General features: G+C 38.1%; 2 protein-coding genes across 2 annotated transcripts in view; both read left to right on the forward strand.

Annotated features, from left to right (window-relative positions):
• ZFYVE16 (zinc finger FYVE-type containing 16) overlaps window positions 1-12,311 on the forward strand; it is a 43,204-nt gene extending 30,893 nt beyond the window's left edge. The window contains exons 14-17 of the mRNA XM_052643698.1: window positions 3,794-3,956; window positions 5,550-5,655; window positions 6,563-6,730; window positions 11,959-12,311. Coding sequence (XP_052499658.1) covers window positions 3,794-3,956; window positions 5,550-5,655; window positions 6,563-6,730; window positions 11,959-12,123 — 602 coding nt within the window. The 3' untranslated portion in view covers window positions 12,124-12,311. The remainder of the gene's footprint in view (window positions 1-3,793; window positions 3,957-5,549; window positions 5,656-6,562; window positions 6,731-11,958) is intronic.
• Window positions 12,312-21,207: 8,896 nt separating this feature from the next.
• FAM151B (family with sequence similarity 151 member B) overlaps window positions 21,208-25,448 on the forward strand; it is a 31,785-nt gene continuing 27,544 nt past the window's right edge. Inside the window, exon 1 of the mRNA XM_052644244.1 lies at window positions 21,208-21,311. Coding sequence (XP_052500204.1) covers window positions 21,287-21,311 — 25 coding nt within the window. The 5' untranslated portion in view covers window positions 21,208-21,286. The remainder of the gene's footprint in view (window positions 21,312-25,448) is intronic.

Here is a 25,448-nt window from a genome sequence, read left to right on the forward strand (position 1 = left end):
AACCAGGGTCTCCTGCATTGCAGGCAGATTCTTTACCAGCTGAGCTGCCAGGAAAAGCCTGCCAGCTTTGAGTGGAAAAGCCTGGCATATTGAGTAGAAGTTAGGTTTATTCCTAGGTATTTATTTTTCAGCTTTTTTCTTATTGTGAAGGTGGGAGTGACAATTTTCACACTTTTTACATATTGGAGCAGACACCAGAAGTCTTTAGTATTTTTTGTTGGCAGGCTTTCATTTATCTAAAATTGTCTACCTCTCATTTTTCTGAAACTGTCTTTATTTCATTTGCATTTTTAAGGGTATTTTTGCTAGATATAAAATTCTGCTTTGAAAGTCTTATTTTCTTTAAAGATGTCACTTCTCTGTTTTTTTGGCCTTCATTGTTTCTAGGGAAGTCAATAATAAGTTCAGTTCAGTTGGTCAGTCGTGTCCGACTCTTTGCAGCCCCATGGACTGCAGCACACCAAGCCTCCCTGTCTATCACCAACTCCTGAAGTTTACTCAAACTCACAGTCAGTGATGCCATCCAACCATCTCATCCTCTGTTGTCCCCTTCTCCCGCCTTCAGTCTTTCCCAGCATCAGGGTCTTTTGAAATGAATCAGTTCTTTGCATCAGGTTGCCAAAGTATTGGAGTTTCAGCTTCAGCATAATTTTAAAATTTTTCCTTGTATTTAATGTGCCCTTTTTCTTGTCTGTTTTCAGGATAGCCTCTATCTTTGGTTTTTCACCAGTTTTACTGTGATGTGCCTCAATATTGCTTTCTTTGTATTTATCCTATTTGGGATTTATTGAGCTCCATATTTGGCATTTGTTGAGTTCTTTGGATGCGTGTGTCAATATTTTTCATCAAATTTTGGGAATTTCATAACCATTTAAAAAAATGTTCTGATCTCTCTTCTCCTTCTGGGAGATATATATCTATGTATATGTATATGTATATCCATATCTGTGGTAGGCTTTCTATCATCCTATAGAGAAGGAAATGGCAACCCACTCCAGTACTCTTGCTCGGAGATCCCATGGACAGAGGAGCCTGGTGGACTACATACAGTCCATGAGTCACAAAGAGTTAGACACAACCAAGTGACTAACACACACACACACACACACACACACACACACACACACACATACATACATACATGCACATGTCTTTGATACTTTTTTATTTTCCTCTTTTTTCTCTGGGTTCTTCAGATTTGATGATATTTGTTGACCTTTATGTTCTCTGATTCTTTCTTTTGCCATCTTCATTGTACTACTAAACCTGTCCATTAAGGTTTCTATTTCAGTTGGATTGTACTTTAAAGTCCTAGAATTTGGGGGGAGGGTTTCCCAGTTTCTATTTCTCCATTAAGATTATTAAAAAAACTATTCATTTAGCTGATATTTGCTTTTTCATTCTTTGAATGTATTTTCCTTTAGGCATTTGAATATATTTTAGAGCAGATATTTCAGTAATTAAGGTTTTTTTGTATTTAATCCAGTGTTTTGGCCATCTTGTCGTTAATTTCAGTTTTTCAGTTCAATCACTCAGTCGTGTCCTACTCTTTTTGACTCCGTGGACTGCAGCATGCCAGGCTTCCCTGTCCATCACCAACTCCCGGAGCTTACTCAAACTCATGTCCATCAAGTTGGTGATACCATCCAACCATCTCATCCTCTGTGGTCCCCTTCTTCTCCCACCTTCAATCTTTCCCAGCATCAGGGTCTTTTCCAGTGAATCAGTTCTTCACATCAGGTGGCCAGAGTATTGGAGTTTCAGCTTCAGCATCAGTCCTTCCAGTTTTACAGGGGCTTATAGTGTCCTGTCACTGTCTGGTCATTGCTATGCTCAAGAGACTTTAGATTGTTAGCTTTTGCTGAAGAAGGCTTATTTATATTTAAGCTGGCATTTTCATGTCTGTTTACCTTAAGCCTGTGTAGTCTTTATTTTGTATTTTTGTAGCAGATGAGTCTGTGGATATCCTAAGGTATTTACAGTCTGGCAGGAGTCATTTTCAGAATTTCTTTTGCTTGTAGATTTTGTAAGGGCTTTCTCTTGGCTTTGCATAGTTCAGGTTAATGAGGTTCTATTGTCTATTTTGGTTGGTCTAGACTACCAGTGTTGAAGCTGGTTTGGGAAAAGGCAGAGGAACCAGAGATCAAATTGCCCACATCTGCTGGATCATCAAAAGAGCAAGAGACTTCCAGAAAAACATTTATTTCTGCTTTATTGACTATGCTAAAGCCTTTGACTGTGTGGATCATAATAAACTGTAGAAAATTCTTCAAGAGATGGGAATACCAGACCACCTCACCTGCCTCTTGAGAAACCCCTATGCAGGACAGGAAGAAACAGTTAGAACTGGACGTGGAACAACAGACTGGTTCCAGATAGGAAAAGGAGTACGTCAAGGCTGTATATTGTCGCCCTGCTTATTTAACTTCTATGCTGAGTACATTATGAGAAACGCTGGGCTGGAAGAAGCACAAGCTGGAATCAAGATTGCTGGGAGAAATATCAATAACCTTGGATATGCAGATGACACCACCCTTATGGCAGAAAGTGAAGAGGAACTAAAGAGCCTCTTGATGAAAGTGAAAGAGGAGAGTGAAAAAGTTGGCTTAAAGCTCAACATTCAGAAAACGAAGATCATGGCATCTAGTCCCATCACTTCGTGGGAAATAGATGGGGAAACAGTGGCTGACTTTATTTTTGGGGGCTCCAAAATCACTGCAGATGGTGACTGCCACCATGAAATTAAAAGATGCTTACTCCTTGGAGGGAAAGTTATGACCAACCTAGGCAGCATGTTAAAAAGCAGAGACATTACTTTGCCAACAAAGGTCCATCTAGTCAAGGCTATGGTTTTTCCAGTAGTCACGTATGGATGTGAGAGTTGGACTGTAAAGAAAGCTGAGTGCCAAAGAATTGATGCTTTTGAACTGTGGTGTTGGAGAAGACTCTTGAGAGTCCCTTGGACTGCAAGGAGATACAACCAGTCCATCCTAAAGGAGATCAGCCCTGGGTGTTATGTGGAAGGACTGATGTTGAAGCTGAAACTCCAGTACTTTGGCCGCCTCATGCGAAGACCTGACTCATTGGAAAAGACCCTGATGCTGGGAGAGATTGAGGGCAGGAGGAGGAGGGGATGACAGAGGATGGGATGGTTGGATGCCATCTCAGACTCAACGCACCTGAGTTTGCGTAAACTCTGGGAGTTGATGATGGACAGGGAGGCCTGGCTTGCTGTAGTTCACGGGATCACAAAGAGTCGGACTCGACTGAGTGACTGAACTGAACTGAACTGAGACTACCAATATCTCCCAACAGTGCTTGAATTCTAGTATCTCTATTCTGTTCCCAACTGTATAATAGCTGTTTTCTGTTGGGCCTCATCTAGGGTCACTGTTGTGTCCTCAGTTCCAGTCCACGGACTCAGAGAGACCCTTGAACACAATCTGCAGGTGCTCCCCGTTTTAGTGTCTTGACCACAGACTTCAGTCCTCCCTAAACCTTTATCTTTGACCTCTCAGCCCAGAAGGACCATCGTAGGTTTAATGGTAACCGTGCAGAAGTTGTCCTCAGAGAGCTTGGACAGTTGTGGGCTTACATACTGAATATTCCTGTAGGAACCATGGTATTGTACTTCCTGTTGTCCAGATATGTTTTCTGACGGAAAACAATCATCAAAATGGTTTAAAATATGATTTAAAACTTGTGTGGAACATATTTTGAAAGCAAAGTTTATGGCATAGACATATTAATTTATATTAGTAAAAGAAATGTGAAACATAACTCTCATTTTTAGATGGCCTAATGGTACAAATAACTCCAGAAACTATGGATGGCTTGCGGCTAGCTCTACGAGAACAAAAAGACTTTAAAATTACATGTGGGAAAGCTGATGCTGTAGACATGAGAGAATATGTGGATGTCTGCTGGGTAGATTCTGAAGAAAAAGGAAACAAAGGGTAGGAATTTTTTGTTATCAAAATGTAACTGATTTGACGGGGGAGAAAGGATAAAACACGCTGTTGAGAAAATTAAATATTTTATAAATATAGAATTGTACCGTTAATTTAAATGCGTATACTTTAGTTACTGAATGCAGTATTTTTTCGAGAAATGTACCTAACCAGCATCATGTGTATTTCTTTATCTAGCATGCTGTAAATTATTAAAGGGTGGTCAGTTTGGGAGGGGGCCAGTGACACAATGTGCATTGTGTAGCAGTTTAGGCTTGATGCCAGCTCTGAGAAAGACAAGCTACTTTGTCTGCTGTATGGTACCTTGAGACACATACATATTTTCACCCCAAACTACCTTTTACCAGATAAGTATTTCTGTGAAATTATTTCACAATTTTTTAAATTTTTTTATTGAGGGATAATTGCTTTATAGAATTTTGTTGTTTTCTGTCAAACCTCAATATGAATCAGCCATAGGTATACATATATCCCCTCCGTTTTCAACTTCCCTCCCATCTCCCTCCCCATCCCGCCCCTCTAGGTTGATACAGAGCCCCTGTTTGAATTTCCAGAGCCAAACAGCTAATTCCTGTTGGCTATCTATTTTACATATGGTAATATATGTTTCCATGTTACTCTTTCCATACATCTCACCCTCCCCTCTCCCCATGTCCATAAGTCTGTTCTCTATGTCTGTTTCTCCATTGCTGCCCTTTAAATAGATTCTTAAGTACCATTTTTCTAGATTTTGTATACATGCGTTAGAATACAATATTTATTTTTCTCTTTCTGCCGTAGTTCAATCTATATAATAGGTTCTAGGTTCATCCACCTCATTAGGACTGATTCAAATGCGTTCCTTTTTATGGCTGAGTAATATTCCATTGTGTATATATACCACAACATTTTCATCCATTCACCTGTCAATGGACATCTAGGTTGCTTCCCTGTTCTAGCTATTGTAAATAGTGCTATAATGAACAGTGGGATACACGTGTCTTTTTCAGTTTTGGTTTCCTCAGGGTGTATGCCTAGGAGTGGGATTGCTGGGTCATATGGTGGTTTTACTCCCACAATCATTTTTTGTAAGTAATGGAATCCTTTGGATGTTTATTCTGTATTATGTTGATCCATTATAAATACAAACAATTGAATTCAATAATATATGTTTACATTAGAGGCCTTATAGAATATTACTGCCATTCCCTCTTACCCATTTTCTTTCTTTTTTTGGAGACTGGCTAAGGGATCTGGAGCAAAAAAGGATGAAGAAGGCTAATGCTGAAGGATTCCAAAATAGAGTTTTTGAAATACATGAGATAGCTTTTCTGTTAGGAGACTATTTAAGGTAGTTTAAACCTTAGGTCTGAATTGGGCATTTGAAAAAGTAGATATAATTTGCTACACAATTTAAAAAATCTTGGTAAATGAATGTGAACTACACTTTTAATTATTTTGTCTATAATTGAGATGTCTTAACTGCTGCTTTAAATTAATAGCTTTCATAATTTTTATCCTTATTCCATTTCTGCAAGTCTTATAATTCACTTCAAAGAAAGCACTTTGGTTAATAATTCTATTACATTTTTTCTGCAGTGTTATTAGTTCAGTGGATGGAATGTCATTACAGGGATTTCCAAGTGAAAAAATAAAACTGGAAGCAGATTTTGAAACTGATGAGAAGATTGTAAAGTGTACTGAGGTATCTTAGAAAAATGATCCCTTCTGTTTACATGTTGTATTTGGATATATCTTTGTTAACTTGGAGATTTCACAGTATTCAACCTCTGAATGTTTCAGTGCAGCTTATTACACTTTACATTACACCTTGAGACACACATATCTCCACCCCAGACTGCCTTTTATCCACCAGATCTGTATCCCCATAGGATTATTTCAGTTTACTATATGGTGATACTGCCTGTGAACTCACAGTTAAGTTTTGGCAGCATTGCCATCTTTGTGCAATAACATGTTATTTGACCATAGTGTTTTCATTTTTCTCTTATTTTACAAAAAATAAAATATTTTATAGATATCAGTTTATAATCAGAATTCACATATGGAAGTCATTTTTACTTGTTCCAATTTTTAAAAATATGATTAAAGATAATATGAAACTATACCCTCCCAGCCCGTTAGTCTACCTGTGTATTCCCCCCTCATTCTACCTCTTGGATCAATCAATGTTACTAATTTCTTAGGTATTTCTGATTTTAGGTATGTACAAGAGACAGAAAATATAGAGGATACCAAAATTACAGAACATTATTTCTTTGATTTTAACTTCATTAAGATGTCTTTATAAGATGTGTATCTTATAGGATGGACTCATTAATACTCGTCTTTAAACTGAGTTAACAAAGCTTTTGTTGCTACAAGTTAACTTTAGGCAAAAACAGCTAAGTCATTCCTGTATCCCCTAACCTTTTAAGTTTTAAGTTTTTACTTATAGATCAGCCCAAATATGGAGAATGTTCTTAACTAGTGAATTTCATGGCACTAACCTTGGAATTTTATTCATAAAGTTCAATTGAAATTAGCATTGGTATTTTTAAAGCTACTTCCAGTGTTAATCGTGATTTGTTTCCTAATTTAATATATTTCAGGTGTTCTACTTTCTAAAGGACCAGGATTTATCTGTTTCAGCAACTCGTTACCAGTTTGCAAAAGAAATCGCCATGGCTTGCAGTGCCGCACTGTGCCCTCACTTGAAAATTCTAAAGAGTAATGGAATGAATAAAATTGGCCTCAGAGTTTCCATGGACACCGACATGGTGAGACATGTTTTTCTGATATATTTCTGAAATGAATATATCTTATATTAAAATAATCAAAAGTTTCTTAACCTTTTACTTTGGGATGACTGGAGAGAACTAAAATTTGTTGAACATTAATATTTGGGATGTCCTTCATGTACATCCATCTCCTTTACTGTCCACAGCAGGGGCCCATGAATTTTTTTTTTTTTTTTGGTTAAAGGCCAGACAGTAAATAATTTAGGCATTGTGGGCTATCTGTTTTCTTTCATATCTACTTAACTCTGCCATTGTAGTGTGAAAACAGCTATAGACAGTATATAAACAAACTTAGCTGTGTTCCAGTGAAACTTTGTTTTCAAAAACAGTGGGTGGGCCACATCAACTCACAGGCCATAGCTTACTGATCCCTGCACTACAACATTCCTGCTTGATGAGTAGGTTTTTTAATTATGCTGGCTAGGTTCTATATTTATGTGATTTAAAATCATGAAAGTCTAAAGTGTTAAAAAGGGGAAATTTCAGTTTTTTCCTCCTGTGTAGGGAAAAACCATTTCTTCCCTACTATTTCTTTCCAGTGTGTCTCTTTTAACTAGTCACAGAAAACACTTGGTCACCAGATGTGTACAGGCTTTCCCCACCAGTAAGCAATTCTCAGACACAAGCAAGGTATCTTAAGAATTCAACTTAATTTTGACTGATCTACTCAGAGAGGGACTTCCCTGGTGGCTCAGATGGTAAAGAATCTGCCTGCAAAGCAGGAGTTGGGTTTGATCCCTCCGTTGAGAAGACCCGCCCTGGGGAAGGGAATGGCTACCCACTCCAGTATTCTTGGCTTGGAAATCCGGATCACGGACAGAGGAGCCTAGCGGGCTGTGGTCCATGGGGTCGCAGAGTCTGACATAACTGAGTGTCACTTTTTTCACCCAGAGGTAGCATCAGAACCTCCAGGTCTTACCAGACTGCCTCCTCCCCTACTTCATATGCCAGTCACAGCTATCACCTGTGCTTCTGACCAACCAGTTATGGATCGGAAATTCCAATGACCCCCACTCCTCCTTGGGTTTAATTAATTTGCTAGAGTGGCTCACAGAACGCAGGGAAACATTTTTTTGTGTTTGTCAATTCGTTAAAGGATACACAGATGAAGACATACATAGGGCAAGGTCTGGTGGGATCCTGAGCAGGAGTTTCCAGGGATATTATCTCACAAATGTGTGTATATATATATTAGGGCCACCTCATTAAACATTTTCAGAGAGCAGCATTCACACAATTCTCTAATTTAATTGGTGACCTCTAGAGGTACTAACTCCAGGCTACAATGTAAACGGTTTTGTTGCAGGAAGGCGGACCCTTTCCAGGGCCCGAAACCGGGCTCTTGTCTAACACTCGGAAATGAACTGTCTGGGGAGACACATGTGCTGACAGAGCAAGAGATCTTATTGGGAAGGGCAGCCGGGTGGAGAGCAGTAGGGTAAGGGAACCCAGGAGAACTGCTCTGCTGCGTGGCTCTCAGTCTCGGGTTTTATGGTGATGGGATTAGTTTCCGGTGGGTCTTTGGCCAATCATTCTAATTCAGAGTCTTTCCTGGTGGTGCACATTGCTCAGCCAAGATGGTTGCTAGCGAGAGGGATTCCAGGAAATGGACGGACATGTGGTGTCTCCTTGTTGGTGGTGGCTTATTAGTTCCGTATTCCTTATCAGGATCTCCTGTCATGAAACAACTCATGCAAATAGTTACTATGGTGCCTGGCCAGGGTGGGCGGTTTCAATCAGTCTGCTTCCCCTAACGGTTTCAGTAGAGTTGCTGAGATAATAGCCCTGGAAAGACCTCCTACCTGCCCTTGACTCCTAACACTTTAGACGACTTCCATACTCTGCTTCATCCTCCCTTCCTAATCAGGCAATCAAATGTTATCCATTTCTGTGTATTCCTTGTAATTTACATGTATGAGCAAGTAAGTTTGTATGTCCTTTTTGTTCTATTTTTTCACTTTTAAAAAAAAGCAGTTCTTTAACTTAATATATCTTAGGGAGATTTCATATAAATTACATACTCTCTTTAAAAGTTGCATAGTAGTTGACTATATAAATGTACCATAATTTATTTAGTTCTTATGCATGTTTAGTATGTACTGCTTGATATTTAAGGTATCCACAATATTGTGCTTTTGCTTAACTGTGAGTATATAGCATTCCTGGAACTCCCAGGTCCAAGTGTGTACTCAGTAGATATGACCATATTGTCTCAAATAGAGGTTATGACAATTTATACTTCTGCCACAATTTATGATAGTATTCTTTCTCTCACATTCTTATCAAAGCAGCATATAATCAAACTTCTGAACTTTACCAATTTACTAGGTTAAAAATTGGTACTCCGGTAGTATTTTAATGTGCATTTTTAGCTGCTTCCAACATCCAATATAATAGATTTCACTTCAGGTTTTCATTAGAACAGTCAATCTTTTTTTTTTTTTTTTTGGCTGTGCTGTGCAGCATGTGATATCTTAGTTCCCCAACCTGGGATACAGCCCATGTCTCTTGCAGTGGAAGAGTGGAATCTTAACCACTGAACTGCCAGGGAAGTCCAAGAATGGTCAGTCTTCACATGAATAATTTCATATGCTAACGGTTTGCTTTTCCTCAGGCAGGATGTGTTACAGTTCTTATTGGAAAAAAACTTATATTTTTATCTATTAAAAGTTCCTTTTTTAAGGAAGCAGCTGATAATTATTTGAGTAATTACTGTTAATTTTTTAGTCATATGTATTAAAATATAATTTTCACCAGCAAAATTCAATTCAAATATTATTTTACAATAAATTAAAAATATTTTTAAGCAGATATTTTTTAAAATACATGGGGTTTTTGCTTAAGCCATATTGATAATTATTCAAAACCTTGGTCCACCATGTGTTTTACATGTTCATAGAGAAGAGACCTAAAGTAAAGTAGTGGCAGTTTTATTTTCATAATAAGAGTGGGAGGGACAATTATAATTTATGTAGTAGATGGGAAAATAAAAGATAATATAAAACATTATTTTATGAATGAAAATATGAAGTATTCAGTTCAGTTCAGTCGATCAGTCGTATCCAGCTCTTTGCGACCCCATGAATCACGGCACGCCAGGCCTCCCTGTCCATCACCAACTCCCGGAATTGACTCAAACTCATGTCCATCGAGTCAGTGATGCCATCCAGCCACCTCATCCTCTGTCATCCCCTTTTCCTCCTGCCCCCAATCCCTCCCAGCATTAGTCTTTTCCAATGAGTCAACTCTTCACATGAGGTGGCCAAAGTGCTGGAGTTTCAGCTTTAGCATCATTTCTTCCAAAGAAATCCCAGGGCTGATCTCCTTCAGAATGTACTGGTTGGATCTCCTTGCAGTCCAAGGGACCCTCAAGAGTCTTCTCCAACAGCACACTTCAAAAGCATCAATTCTTCGGTGCTCAGCTTTCTTCACAGTCCAACTCTCACATCCATACATGACCACTGGAAAAACCATAGCCTTGACTAGACAGACGTTTGTTGGCAAAGTAATGTCTCTGCTTTTCAATATGCTATCTAGGTTGGTCTTAACTTTCTTCCAAAGAGTAAGCGTCTTTTAATTTCATGGCTGCAGTCACCATCTGCAGTGATCTTGGAGCCCCAAAAGTCTGCCACTGTTTCCACTGTTTCCCCATCTGTTTGCCATGAAGTGATGGGACCAGATGCCATGATCTTCGTTTTCTGAATGTTGAGCTTTAAGCCAACTTTTTCACTCTCCTCTTTCACTTTCATCAAGAGGCTCTTTAGTTCCTCTTCACTTTCTGCCATAAGGGTGGTGTCATCTGCATATCTGACGTTACTGATATTTCTCCCGGCAATCTTGATTCCAGTTTGTGCTTCTTCCAGCCCAGCATTTCTTATGATCTACTCGGCATAGAAGTTAAATAAGCAGGGTGACAATATACAGCCTTGACGTACTCCTTTTCCTATGTGGAAGCAGTCTGTTGTTCCATGTCCAGTTCTAACTGTTGCTTCCTGACCTGCATATAGGTTTCTCAAGAGGCAGGTCAGGTGGTCTGGTATTCCCATCTCTTTAAGAATTTTCCAGTTTATTGTGATCCAAACAGTCAAAGGCTTTGGCATAGTCAATAAAGCAGAAATAGATGTTTTTCTGGAAGTCTCTTGCTTTTTCCGTGATCCAGCGGATGTGGGCAATTTGATCTCTGGTTCCTCTGCCTTTTCTAAAACCAGCTTGAACATCTGGAAGTTCACAGTTCACGTATTGCTGAAGCCTGGCTTGGAGAATTTTGAGCATTACTTTACTAGCATGTGAGATGAGTGCAATTGTGCGGTAGTTTGAGCATTCTTTGGCATTGCCTTTCTTTGGGATTGGAATGAAAACTGACCTTTTCCAGTCCTGTGGCCACTGCTGAGTTTTCTAAATTTGCTGGCGTATTGAGTACAGAACTTTCACAGCATCATCTTTCAGGATTTGAAATAGCTCAACTGGAATGCCATCACCTCCACTAGCTTTGTTCATAGTGATGCTTTCTGAGGCCCACTTGACTTCACATTCCAGGATGTCTGGCTCTAGATGAGTGATCATACCATCGTGAGTATCTTGGTCGTAAAGATCTTTTTTGTACAGTTTTTCTGTGTATTCTTGCCACGTCTTCTTAATATCTTATGCTTCTGTTAGGTCCATACCATTTCTGTCCTTTATCAAGCCCATCTTTGCATGAAATGTTCCCTTGGTAGCTCTAATTTTCTTGAAGAGATCTCTAGTCTTCCCCATTATGTTGTTTTCCTCTATTTCTTTGCATTGATCACTGAGGAAGGCTTTCTTATCTCTTCTTGCTCTTCTTTGGAACTCTGCATTCAGATGCTTATATCTTTCCTTTTCTCCTTTGCTTTTCGCTTCTCTTCTTTTCACAGCTATTTGTAAAGCCTCCCCAGACAGCCATTTTGTTTTTTTGCATTTCTTTTCCATGGGGATGGTCTTGATCCCTGTCTCCTGTACAGTGTCATGAACCTCAGTCCATAGTTCATCAGGCACTCTATCTATCAGATCTAGTCCCTTAAATCTATTGCTCACTTCCACTGTATAATCATAAGGGATTTGATTTAGGTATTAACATGCTTAAATAGAATGATACTGTTAAGTAGTTTATTTTATATTCATTTGCTGAACTAAAACAAGATTGCTCACTTTGTAGGGTTGACTTACCAAGATATTTTTTTTTTCCCCAGGTTGAATTTCAGGCAGGATCTGAAGGCCGACTTCTTCCTCAGCATTATCTAAATGATCTTGATAGTGCTCTAATCCCTGTGATACATGGTGGGACCTCCAACTCTACTAGTTTACCGTTAGAAATAGAATTAGTATTTTTTATTATAGAAAATCTTTTTGAGTGAAAGAACTGAGTTGTATTATATATTACAAATTGATTTGTTAAAACTAACTCCAGCACTAAGGCTGAAATGCCACAAACACTAAAAGAAAATATGTTTGATGTTTGAAACTTGTAAGCTTTGCTTTTTAGGCAGGAATGATCTTTTAAAAATCATTAGCACAATATTTAAATCTCAAAAAAATGGAAGAGATCCACAGTTTTTGAAGCTTTACACTTTACAAGTACTGGAAAAGCAAGGATTTCTTTTGTCCTTAAGAAATTTGTAGGATTTACTGTGGTGGTTAAATGCTAAAGCCAAAGTATCTGCACTTTTATGCCAAGAACGATTTTAGTGAAGGCTCCTTTCAGATGCAACCTTATGAGGGAAATACCTGTTTTGTTTATATGCCAGTTAAATTACTGGTTTCTAAAGTCTGTTAAAAATGTATTTCAATGGCACAGGCCAGTTTCCAGATCTTACACTTATATGATAATTCTTTGAATAAGGCAGATTAGCTTATTTGTTTAATTGGAGTGGAGACCTACCTCCATGATTAGATAATTTGCATTAAAATCAGAATTTTGCCTTTTTTCTTTTCAAATTATTATTTTATATATATATGACTTTCTGTTGATTAAATGGGTATTCTTAAAATAATTGTGGGTGCTTCAGGATTTTGTGCTTCTATATTTAAGTATATTGTTTTTATAGCGAGAACATGTGATTTGGTATGTGTTTTATAAATCTTTAATAATTTATAAATAGGTGATATTTTTGTATTGCAGTGCATTATTTTTCCTCCTTTCCTCCCAAAGTATACCACTGTATATACCACTTCTGAGAGTGATTGACGACAGGCCAGATGACCCTTGAAGTAGTCATTATGTAGCAATAAATGAAGCCTGAAACAGGTGTTTTTTTAACTTATCCTTGAAACCTTATAAGTTTCTTGGCAAGTCTGCATATTTTCATTGACACCAATGTGTTAAATATAAATTTAAATGGAACTACTTACTTTTGCATACTTTAAATTCTTTATATGGTAATTATTTTTTATAACAGGATACTAACATAAGTTAAAGTCTGTGTATTTGAAACTGTTACATAACTTTCTTTACTTCAAATAGCAAAAAAATTTTTAAGTTCATTGTGTTAAAAAAATCATATTTTAGTTAAGCCTGTCATTTAAGTTATATAAAATATAATCATTATTTTAATGTTTTTTTAAAAAATTCTTATGTGGAATATATATGTTTTTGTATCAAAAACACTCCTGTGTCTCATGAAAAAGAAACTACACTAAATAGCCCTGTTTTATGAAGCATCTCAACTTGAAGACAAAGTCAGGGTTGTAATAACTCAGGATCTTAGGTCTCAGGCTAGGAAAGACAGAATTTGAATCAGTTTGGTCATATGGTTCCTACTAAATCACATCTGTAGCACTAGCCAAAGACATGGCGTGAAGGAAAATATCAGTCTTCTGGAAGTAACTACTTCATAAACAATGTAAAATGTTGCAGATATTAAATAAAATAGCAACATGTAATAACTTGTGAAATTTGTTGACATCATATAAGATAAAAACAAATGCATATCAAACTCAACTTGTTTTCTTTATATATTTGTTGTTTATTTTACAGTATAAGTTAACTGTACAGTCTATGAATACTGAATTTACTTTAAAATAACTGGAAGGTAGAGGGTTCTTCCCATGATGGGATAGCTTTGGATTTGTTTCCATAAAGTCTTTACATTTAATAAAAATTGGAGTTACTATATCTTTGGAGGCACTAAGGTATTCTCTGCAGATTAATGTTTCTGAATGCATTTGTCATGTTCTTCATTGATACTTAATTTAAAATTTTAATTTTTTTAAAGATGAAGAAATAGAATGGTTCTTTGTACTCAGTCTGCAATGATCTATTTTTGGTCTCTTGCCTTTTAAGAGTACTGTTTTTCTCTGAATTTTGAAATACGAAGTAGAATTTAGCCCATTTGTTTTTTGCAGCCATCTGGCAGACTTTCTGTATCTATAATGCTTGCTATACACAGAGCACTTTATTAAGCTTCATTGATTGAAAGATGAATAAACTAGTTCTTTCCCTCTTGGAGATGAATGTGTAAAGCAGATAATTAACAAAGAAAAAGTAATTTGCTAAAATAGTAATATGACTTTTGAGTAGCTAGTTGGAAAACAATCCAGGAGGATAGCTGTACAAAAAATGAGAAGGCATGGGCATTAAACTTGCCTTGGCAAGAGTTGAACATCTGAAGAGTAGATAATATGTCAAAACATTGAATTTTCCCTCTTAAGGCAATTTAAAGAGTCTTCTGTGTTGTGTGAATATCTTACCTTATAATTTAATCATAAAAGAAGTAGCCTGACTATGGTGTTTCAACAGCCTAGATTTAAATATTGTTTTATAAGAATACAACTTTTTTTAATAGCAAGCATAACTTTGATAACTTGACTCAAATTTTAAAAGAAAATATCTTGAAATAAACCAGAAACCTCTGAACAATCCTAGGTTTTAATTCTTTTGTGGTTAAAATAATGGTTCATATATAATATATAAACATTAAAAAGTCAGAAATGTTAAAAACTTATCAGTATAAGTTTTCCTGCCGACCTTGTATGCATCTATCGTCTCACTCTGCAACCTCAAGAAGTGATTTTTATTATTGTGTATCTTTCCAAGGTTTAGGTACAGTAGAAGCAAATAGGAATATATATTTTTATTTTTTCCTCTCATTTTTTATACAAAATATAGTGTGCTGTTTACAGTGTCATCTCCTCAATTACTTTTGATTTATGTGGCTTCTACTTAGAATCTTAAAAGTTTCACTGCTTCTCAAACCACTATTTGATGGATAAAAGCAATCTTAATTGTGGAAAGCCAAGAAGAATATCCATTATTGGGATTATGACCATATGTTTCAGTTAGGAGGACTATTTTTCTCATAACAAATTTTTACAAAAATACTTGCAGGGTTATTTTTAATTTGAGCTACATTTAAAACCTTTTTTTTTTTTTCTCCTATTCAACACTAAGCCTCACCATCTAAATTTATCTTTTACCACTTAACTGACATTGTTTTTTTGTTTTTTACAGCAGATTTTTAGTATGTTTAAATCTCTTTATAGTCTGTGTTTTGGATTTAGCTTAGCTTGGAACGATACACAATATTTAACACCATTTGGAAAACATCTGCATTTGCATTGAGAAAACTACAGCCATATTTTCATGTTTTTACAAATGAAGAAATAGGTCTAATTCAAGTGCTTTATTATGAACCTCTGAATATAAAGTTGTTTTTTCTTTCCCTTTTGGTAAAATAAGATGCTAGCCAGCCTCCAAAATAGCCCACAGAGATCCCTGCCTGTTGGTATTCACACCCTTGTGTAGTCACTTCCCACATTGTACCACTGTTGGTGTTTGTGACTAATAGAATATGGAAGAAGGGATGGGATGTCATTTCCAATATTATGTTATAAGAGTCCTGTGGCTGCCACCTTTGGTGCATTTCTCCCCACCTCTCCCTCCCTGTCTGTCCCTTTCTCTTTCTCCTTCTCTATTGAGTCACTCATTCTTGGGGAAGTCAGCTGCCAGGAAAGTGGAATGGGATCCCTCCAACCCTAGTCAAGACTTCAAATTGCAGCCCCAACCACAATTTGACTGTACCCTCCCAAGGACCATCCAACTAAGCAGTTCTTAGATTTCTGAATCTCAGATATAAATGTCTGTTTTTTGTTGTGTTTTTATTTTAATTGGAGGATAATTATTTTACAGTATTGTGATGGTTTTTGCTATACATCAGTATGAATCAGCCATAGGTAGACATGTGTCCTTCCATCCTGAACCCCGCTTCCCCCTCCCTCCCCACCCTCTCCCCCTAGGTTGTCACAGAGCACCGGCTTTGGGTGCCCTGCTTTATGCATCAAACTCACACTGGCTATCTGTTTCACGTATGGTAATTATATGTTTGAGTACTATTTTCTCAAATCATCCCACACTTTCCTTCTTCCACTGTGTCCAAAATGTCTGTGGTTTTAAGCTGCTACATTTTCTGTTGGTTGATTACATAAAGCAACTAATACTAGGTAACTGAAACAAAATACTGATATCTTACAGCAGCTCTAAATGAAAATTTCTAAAAGAAAAAAATTGCTCTGACAAAATTAAGCATAATTCTTATCATTTACGGATTGCATGCCACAAGGAGTATGTGCTAAGTGCAGAGAATACCACGAGAAAGAGTAGGTTTGGCCATGTAGGAACAAAGATGGAACTGTGGGAAAGTTTCTCTTTCTCCAAATTGCTTGTTAGGATATTTAGAGTATGCCTTTGCTAAAAACAACCAAAGCTGATTAAAATACAAAAAGAATCTTAAAACTTCAAAGAGATTTTAAGAGAGCACACAGTGAAAACAAAACACACACACACAAACTGAAAAGGCACATGAGGGAACCAGATTCCAGAAGCAGGAATTAGAAACAGGTAAATTTGTATCATCTTAGATATTAAATTTATGCTTTCTGTGTTTAAAGAAAGTGTCAAGTACCTGTAGACAATGGGAAACTAAAAAGTGATGGAGCTAACTTGGGAAATATAAATGTTGCAAGAATATATAAACATTGGTAAATAGGTTTAATGGCAAAATGGAATATGGCCAATTGGAAGGCTTTATAGTCTGGAGTGTAAAGCAGTGGGTGGCTCATAATCCCAGCCAGTGGTTTGATCTGTTTCGATGTCAGCTGCCACGTGCTCTGCTTCAAGAGGGGAGCTTGTCTTCTGTGAATTTTTTGTACATAAGTATTTGTTACAGATATCTTAGCAGATGCTTTCTATTTCTCTTGCTTGTGCATATCTTGGCTGGCGTTACAGAAAAATAGTGTAAACATTATTTCCTTACTGGGGAATGAGGGTTTTTTCTTTTTTTTTTTTTTGTGGTGTGTGTGGGTGGGTGGGTAGGGGATGGTTTATGTTGAATGTTTAGTTTTTCTTCTTCACGAAACATCATGTTGTGGGATCTTCAGGAAACTTCATACTGTACGAATAAGAAAATAAAATACTTGAAACTTGAAAACAAAATTCAGGAGAAATTAATCAGAATCACAGGTCATACTTCCACAGACAACTCATCTCATTCCACTCCTAGAGGAGGAATACATATAATCTCACCACCTCTACCCAAATTGGGTTAATCAGAACTTATCTTTATACCATTTATTCCTATTTATTTAAATATGTCATCCAAAGCAGCTCCAAACTATCAGGTCAGTGCCCATTTTTCACATTCTAATCTTCATAAAGCCCTGTACATCATCTTTCTTCAATGTATCATGTACCCTTAACACATGAAACCCTTCCTTTGTGGGAAAAAAATGAAAATAATCACACATATTTGTTATAAAATTTTCCAAACACTTAAAAGTAGAGGAAATTTTAATAAATTCCATGTACTCTTCCTATAACAATCCTCAGATTCAAAAGTTAATCAAGATATTCCACTTTTGCTTCATTTATCTTGATTTCTTTGCTGGAGTAGTTTCAAGATAATCTCAGACATCATTATCTCATGCCACTTAGTCCACTCGCTGTGCTGTGCTTAGTCATGTCCGACTCTTGGTGACGCCATGGACTATAGCCCACTAGGCTCCTCTGTCCATGGGGATTCTCCAGGTAGGAATACTGGAGTGGGTTGCCATGCCCTCCTCCAGCGGATCTTCCCAACCCAGGGATCAAACCCAGGTCTCCTGCATTGCAGGCAGATTCTTTACATATTCCACTATATAGTTCTAAAAAAATGGACAGTGAAGAGTAAGTTTGAGCCAGTTACTATAAAAATCTATAAAAATATTGCCCCAATATGGTGATCAACAGGCCATAAAAACTTTTGTACTACAGCTGGTATCTGCTGCTGCTGCTGGTAAATCGCTTCAGTCGTGTCCGACTCTGTGCGACCCCATAGACGGCAGCCCACCAGGCTCCCCCGTCCCTGGGATCCTCCAGGCAAGAACACTGGAGTGGGTTGCCATTTCCTTCTCCAATGCATGAAAGTGAAAAGTGAAAGTGAAGTCACTGAGTCGTGTCCAACTCTCAGCGACCCCATGGACTGCAGCCTACCAGGCTCCTCCGTCCATGGGATTTTCCAGGCAAGAGTACTGGAGTGGGGTGCCATTGCCTTCTCCAACAGCTGGTATCTAGAAAGTGGAAAGACAACCTACGGGACTTCGCTGCTGATACAGTGGATAAGAATCTGCCTGCCAACGCAGGAGACACAGGTTTGATCGCTGGGTTGAGAAGTTTCCGCATGCTGTGGAGTAAGCAAGCCTGTGTACCACAGCTGCTGAGCTCGAGCTCTAGAGCCCTTGAGCTACAACTCAAGCCAGCGTGCCTAGAGCCTATACTCACAATAAGAGGCCACTGCAGTGAGAAGCCTGCACAGCACAACTACAGTAGCCCCTACTCTGCAACTAGAGAAAGCCCACGTGCAGCAAAGACCCAGGACAGCCACAAGTAAATTACTTTAAAAAAGCCTGTAAAATGGAAGAGAATATTTGTAAATCCTTTCAAAGAATTTTTACAATTCAACAAAATCTCTGCAAATAACCTAATTTTTAAAATGTGTGAATAATTTGAATAGATACTTCTCCATAAAAAATACATAAAAAGCCAATAAGCACTTGAAAATAGTTCAGCATTATTAGTCACTAGCAATACACAAAGACCACAATGAGATGTTATTTCATAATTTCCATGACTAAAATTAAGTATTGGTGATGATGTGGAGAAACTGGAACCCTCATAATTGCTGGTGGGAATGTAAAATGTCTTATGTAGGTGCTTTGCAAAACTGGCAATTCCTCAAAAAGATAAACATAAGAGTTATCATATGGAACAGCAATTCCACTCCTATGTATATTCTGAAGAGAAATACATCCACATATACTGCCACACAGAATTTTGTAGAAGAGTGTTTATAGCAGTCAAAATTCACTAGTAGTCAAAAAATGGAAACAATGCAACGGTCCATCCATTAATTAATGGACAAATAAATGTGGTATATGCTAACAATGAAAATTTATTTGGCCACAAAAAACAATAAAGTACATGCTTCCATAGGGATGAACCTTGAAAACCTGCTAAGTGAAAGAAGCCAGTCACAAAATACTGTATGAGCTCATTTAAATGAAATGTCCAGAATGGGCAAATCCATAGAGCTGGAAAGCGGATTAGTGGGTTCCAAATAGGAAAAGGAGTACGTCAAGGCTGTATATTGTCACCCTGCTTATTTAACTTCTATGCCTAGTAGATCATAAGAAATGCTGGGCTGGAAGAAGCACCAGCTGGAATCAAGATTGCCAGGAGAAATATCAATAACGTCAGATATGCAGATGACACCATCCTTATGGCAGAAAGTGAAGAGGAACTAAAAAGCCTCCTGATGAAAGTGAAAGAGGAGAGTGAAAAAGTTGGCTTCAAGCTCAACATTCAGAAAACGAAGATCATGGCATCTGGTCCCATCACTTCATGGGGAAATAGATGGGGAAACAGTGGAAACTGTCAGACTTTATTTTTGGGGCTCCAAGATCACTGCAGATGGTGACTGCAGCCATGAAATAGACGCTTACTCCTTGGAAGGAAAGTTATGACCAACCTAGATAGCATATTGAAAAGCAGAGACATTACTTTGCCAACAAAGGTCCATCTAGTCAAGGCTATGGTTTTTCCAGTGGTCATGTATGGATGTGAGAGTTGGACTGTGAAGAAAGCTGAACGCTGAAGAATTGATGCTTTTGAACTGTGGTGTTGGAGAAGACTCTTGAGAGTCCCTTAGACTGCAAAGAAATCCAACCAGTCCATTCTAAAGATCAGTCCTGGGATTTCTTTGGCAGGAATGACGCTAAACCTGAAACCAGTACTTTGGCCACCTCATGTGAAGAGTTGACTCATTGGAAAAGACCCTGATGCTGGGAGGGATTGGGGGCAGGAGGAGAAGGGGACGACAGAGGATGAGATGGCTGGATGGCATCACCGACTCGATGGACATGAGTTTGAGGGAGTTGGTGATGGACAGGGAGGCTTGGCGTGCTGCAATTCATGCCCTCTCTAAGAGTCAGACATGACTAAGCAACTGAACTGAGCTGAAAGTTCGGAAGAAAATGGGGAGTGACTGCTTTGGGTGATGAAAACGTTCTAAAATTGTGGTGCTGGCTCCACAATGCTATGACTACAGTGAACTGTAAATTGTACCCTTTAAATGTGTAACATTTTGTATCATTAGGAAATGCAGATCAAATACAAGCCAATCAATTATTTCTCCAGAAAGATTTTTCCTTAAGATAAGTGAAGTCATTGAAGTTTAGTGTTCTCTGAAAATCAAGAAATCTTTTGATCTTGAGAAAATCCAGCCTAATTGAAGACACAATGAGATAATTACAACTCGTCTGGACTTAACGTATGTTAAAATCTGAAGAGTTGGGCGAGAAGGACTGCCATTTGTCCTTTGTGTAACGTGTGCTATTTGTTATCCTAATTTTACAATTGACAGAGTACAATTAGTTACAGTACTAGAATACGGCAGTGATACGTTGCTAATTCTCATCAGTCTGATTCCACTGGCGCTTTTTCCAATCCCAGTTTGGTTGTGGAAAGGAGTTAAAGAGGGCATAGGCGCTGGGTGGGAGACTCTGATAGTATTTCTAATGAAAACCGTCAGCGAGAAGAGGGGAACAGAAAAATTTTGACTTAGCACTTCAGCCTCCTCATGCAGAAACACTCATTTTTATGAAGCTATGATTTCATGTCATTTTTCAGGATGTTATCAAATTAAAAAGAAAAAATATATCGAACTTTGGAAATTCGTACCCCACTGCAGCAACTTAGCGTCTCAACCCAGCCTCCGTCTTCCCTGACGAGACGTTCTACAGAACTACTGTGACTACTTTTCAGAAGAGCAAGTCGCGCGACACTTGGACGCGAACAACAGCCAACAGGACCGCGCCCCCGCGAAACTCGAGCTGCAGCCTCTGCGCGTGCGCACTGCTCCTCAGCCGCTTCCGCCTCCGTCTCGCAGGCCACTCCTCTTAGTCTGTCGAGTCGGGTTTTCTCGCCACAGGTGACGGGTCATCAGCGGTGCCCACCCTCGGCGCCTGCGCAGACTGAGGCTCACTGTCACCATGACAGCGACCGCCGGGGGCCCTGGTAAGCCGGGCTCCCCAGGCTCCGAGTCTGAGACCGTGCTCCACACTGTTGGCTTGCAATGAGTGGACATTTTCTCCGGCCCGGTGCCGTAGTTGGGGGCCTTTGAGAGTCTCCTCTGGTGGCACTCCTTCCTATTTTGGATCTTCGTGGTTCGCGTTCTCCACGTGTGCCCATAATCAGCTGGCCTAGAGTCTTGGTTCTCAGTGTGGGCGTTAGCGAAAAGCTTTTGGGGTGTTCAAGAATGGCAAGAATATTGTGCCTTTTTGTAAAGGATTCCTTTTCTTCAAAAGAGCAGTTTTAGTTTCTTAGGAATACTAAGTGACGGACCTGGAGGTTCTCCATTCAGCCCTACCTGACATAGGCGTGCGTGCTCAGTCGTGTTGGACTCCGCGAACCCATGACCTGGGATCTTGCAGGCAAAAGTACCGGAGTGGTTTGCCATTTCCTACTCTAGGGACAAATCCATAGCTTCCCATTATCAGCCTTCCTCTTCAGAGTGGTATTTTTGTTACAACTCAGCCCGCCTTGATGTATCACAATCACTCAAAGTCCATAATTTACATTGTTCACTCTTGGTGATGCAGGATCTGTGAGTTTAGACAAATGTATAATGAATGACATGGTCCATGGTAGAGTATCATACAAAATAGTTTCACTGTCCTAAAAATCCTTTGTGCTTTACCTACTTATCTTTTTCCCCCCAACCCCTGAAAATCAGTGATCTTTCTATTGTATCCATAGATTTTTTTCTTTTATTTTGTCTTTTCCAGAATGTCATGTAGTTGGAATCATAGAGTACATCAGCTCTCCACATTGGCTTTTTTTCACTTAGTAATGTGTGTTTAAGCTTTCCCCATGTCTTTTATAGCTTGAGAGCTCATTCCTTTTTAGCAAACAATAATTCTGTTGTGTGAGTGAACCACAGTTTATCGATTCATATTATGAGAGATATCTTGGTTGCTTCCAAGTTTCGGCAGTTGTAAATAAAACTGCTATAAACCTAAGTGTGCTGTAAGTAAAAACTACTAAAAGCATAAGTGTGCAAGTTATTGTATGAACATAAGTTTTCAACTCCTTTGGGTAAATATCAAGGGGTGATTTCTGGATTGTATGATGGGAATATACTTAGCTTTGTAAGAAACCAGCAAGCTTTATTTTAAAGTGGCTATACCATTTTGCATTCCCACACAATGAGTGAAGATTCCTGTTACTCCATATCCTCACCAGCATTTGATATACTAGTGTTCTGGATTTTGGCCATTTTAGTATGTGTGTAGTTATACCCTGTTGTTTTAATTTGTGTTTGATGAAAAGTGATGTGGAGCACCTTTTTATATGGTTGCCATCTATCTTCTTTGTTAAGGTGTCTGTTAAGGTCTTTGGCCCATTTTTTTTTTTAAAGTGGGATTGTTTTCTTATTGTTGAGTTTTAAGAGTTCTTTATATATTTAGATTAATAGTCTTTTATCATATATGTTTTTTGCAAATGTTTTCTCCCAGTCTGTGGCTTGTCTTTTCATTCTCTTGATGTTATCTTTTGCAGAGCACAAGTTTCTCATTTTAGTGAAGTCCAGCTTATCCATTATTTCTTTCATGGATGGTACCTTTAGTAGTGTATCTAAAAAGTCATTGCTGTACTGAAGATCATCTATATTTTCTTCTATGTTATCTTGTAGGAGTTTTATAGTTTTGAATTTTACACTTAGATCTGTTATCTGTATTGAGTTAATTTTTGTGAAAGTATGAGTTCTGTGTCTAGTATTTTTGTGTGTGTGTGAAAACAAAAAAGTTTGTTGAAAAGGCTGTCTTTTCTCCCATTGTATTGCCTTTGTGCCTTCATCGAAGATCAGTTACCTCTGTTTATGAGGGTCTATTTGCGGGCCTCTCTGTTTTGGTCCTTTGATCTATTTGTTTATTCTTTCACCAAAACAACACTGTCTTAATTGCTGTAGCTTTATAGTAAGTCTTAATGTTGGATAGAGTCATCACTTTGTTCTCCTTCAATATTATATTGACTATTCTGAGTTTTTGCCCTCCACATATGGAGTTTATGCCCTCCACTGGTCCTTTTGGACCAGTTAGTTGATAGCCACAAAATAACTTGGTGGGATTTTGATTGAAATTGCTTGAATCTATAGATTAACTTGGGAAGAACTGACATCTTGACAGTATTGAGTTTTCCTATCCATAAACATGGAATATCTATCCATTTATTTAATTCTTCTTTGATTTCATTCATCAGAGTACTTATCCTCATGTAGATCTTTACATATTTTGTTAGCTTTATACCAAAGTGTTTTGATTTTGTGGTTTAATGTAAATGGTATTGTGTTTTCAACTTCCACTTATTCATTGCTTTGTAAATAGGAAAACAGTTGACTCTTTTTTTGGGGGGGGGGTCTGCACTAGGTCTTCATTGTGACGTGCACACATATAAAAATAACTCTTAAGTAACATTCTGGTTGCATCCATGTTGCTGCAAATGGCATTATTTTGTTCTTTTTATGACTGAGTAGTATTCCATTGTATATATGTACCACATTTTCTTTGTCCATTCATCTGTCCATGGACATTTAGGTTATTTCCATAACCTGGCTATTGTGACTAGTGCTGCTATGAACATAGGGTGAATGTTTTTATTCTTGTTTCTTTGTTTGTTTTCTACACCACACAGCATCTTTAGTGGGATCTTTAGTTTCCAACCAATGATCAAACCCATGCCCCCTGCATTGGAAGTGCAGAGTCTTAACCACTGGACTCCCAGGGAGTCACATATCTCATAAACTTCATTTTTAACAGCCACATCAATTACATATTTTATCATGAGGATAAACTGTGATTTAATTACTTCCCATTGTTGGACATTTCTGTTTTAGCCAATAATTACTGTGCCTTTTTAAGATGCATAAGTTAAACATTTTAAAAATGATGACCATATATTTTCTTTCATCTGAGTCTGAAAGGTCTGTGACTGTTGCATATGCTAAAAAGGGACATGTGTGTTTCTATAAGAGACTGCTTGGGGGATAGTGGATATCACAATTAACTCTCCCCTTTCTTTATTCTGTAACCCAGTATAGAAATTATTTTTATATGCCCTTCCATTCTCTTATCAAATTTTATTTTCTTCCAATGTCTTGTCAGCAGTTTATAATGGCCATCATTAAATTTTTAAACTGTTGTTATATAGAATTAATAAACAATTAATGGAAGACATACTCTCATGCATAGGGAATTTGTAGTTATTTGGTAGGTACTTAAATGTTCAAAACAGTGAACAAAAATTGGGGAGGTAAGGTTACAGATAACTCCTACTGTTTTTCAACCTTTTCTCCTTATGGGGGCTTTCCCAGTGGCTCAGACAGTAAAGAATCTGCCTGCAATGCAGGAGACCAGGGTTCGATCCCTGGGTTGGGAAGGTCCCCTGGAGAAGGAAATGGCAACCTCCAGTATTCTTGCCTGGAGAATCCCACGGACAGAAGAGCCTAGTGGCCTATAGTCCAAGGGGTTGCAAAGAGTCGGATACAACTGAGTGACTAACACTTTCTCTTTCAGTGGGATATGGCAGTATATGGAGTAGAACTGATTCAAGTATTTTAGTCTTAACTAAATTAACTCACACATTTTAATGCCTAAGTTTTAAAAAAAATCTGGTCTGCCAAAAAGTAGTCAAAAGATACAGGAATTATGCATATTTGTACATGCTAGAGAAATCTAGAAATACTAACTCAGAATTTACTTAGTCACTCATAAGTATTGCTGACACTCATAATTTGAAGGCGAATATGCTTAAATGTTGGGCTTCCCAGGTGGCGCTAGTGGTAAAGAACCTACCTGTCAATGCAGGAGACAAGAGACAGTGGGTTTGATCCCTGTGTGGGAAAGATCCCCTGGAGGAGAGCATGGCAACCCACTCCAGTATTCTTAACTGGAGAATCCCATGGACAGAGGAGCCTAATGGACTACAGTCCGTAGGGTCGAAAAGAGTCAGACACAACTGACGCGATTTAGCATGCTTGCATGCTTAAATGTATAATTTAAAATTCTAATGGTTAATATAAATATAGAATGGAGCCTCAGGTGGAGAGTTTAAGTTCTGCAAAATTTTGATGTTTTTAATATAGCTTTGGCTTTACAT

This window comes from Budorcas taxicolor, chromosome 7, assembly GCF_023091745.1.
Source record: "Budorcas taxicolor isolate Tak-1 chromosome 7, Takin1.1, whole genome shotgun sequence".
Classification (NCBI taxonomy): domain Eukaryota; kingdom Metazoa; phylum Chordata; class Mammalia; order Artiodactyla; family Bovidae; genus Budorcas; species Budorcas taxicolor.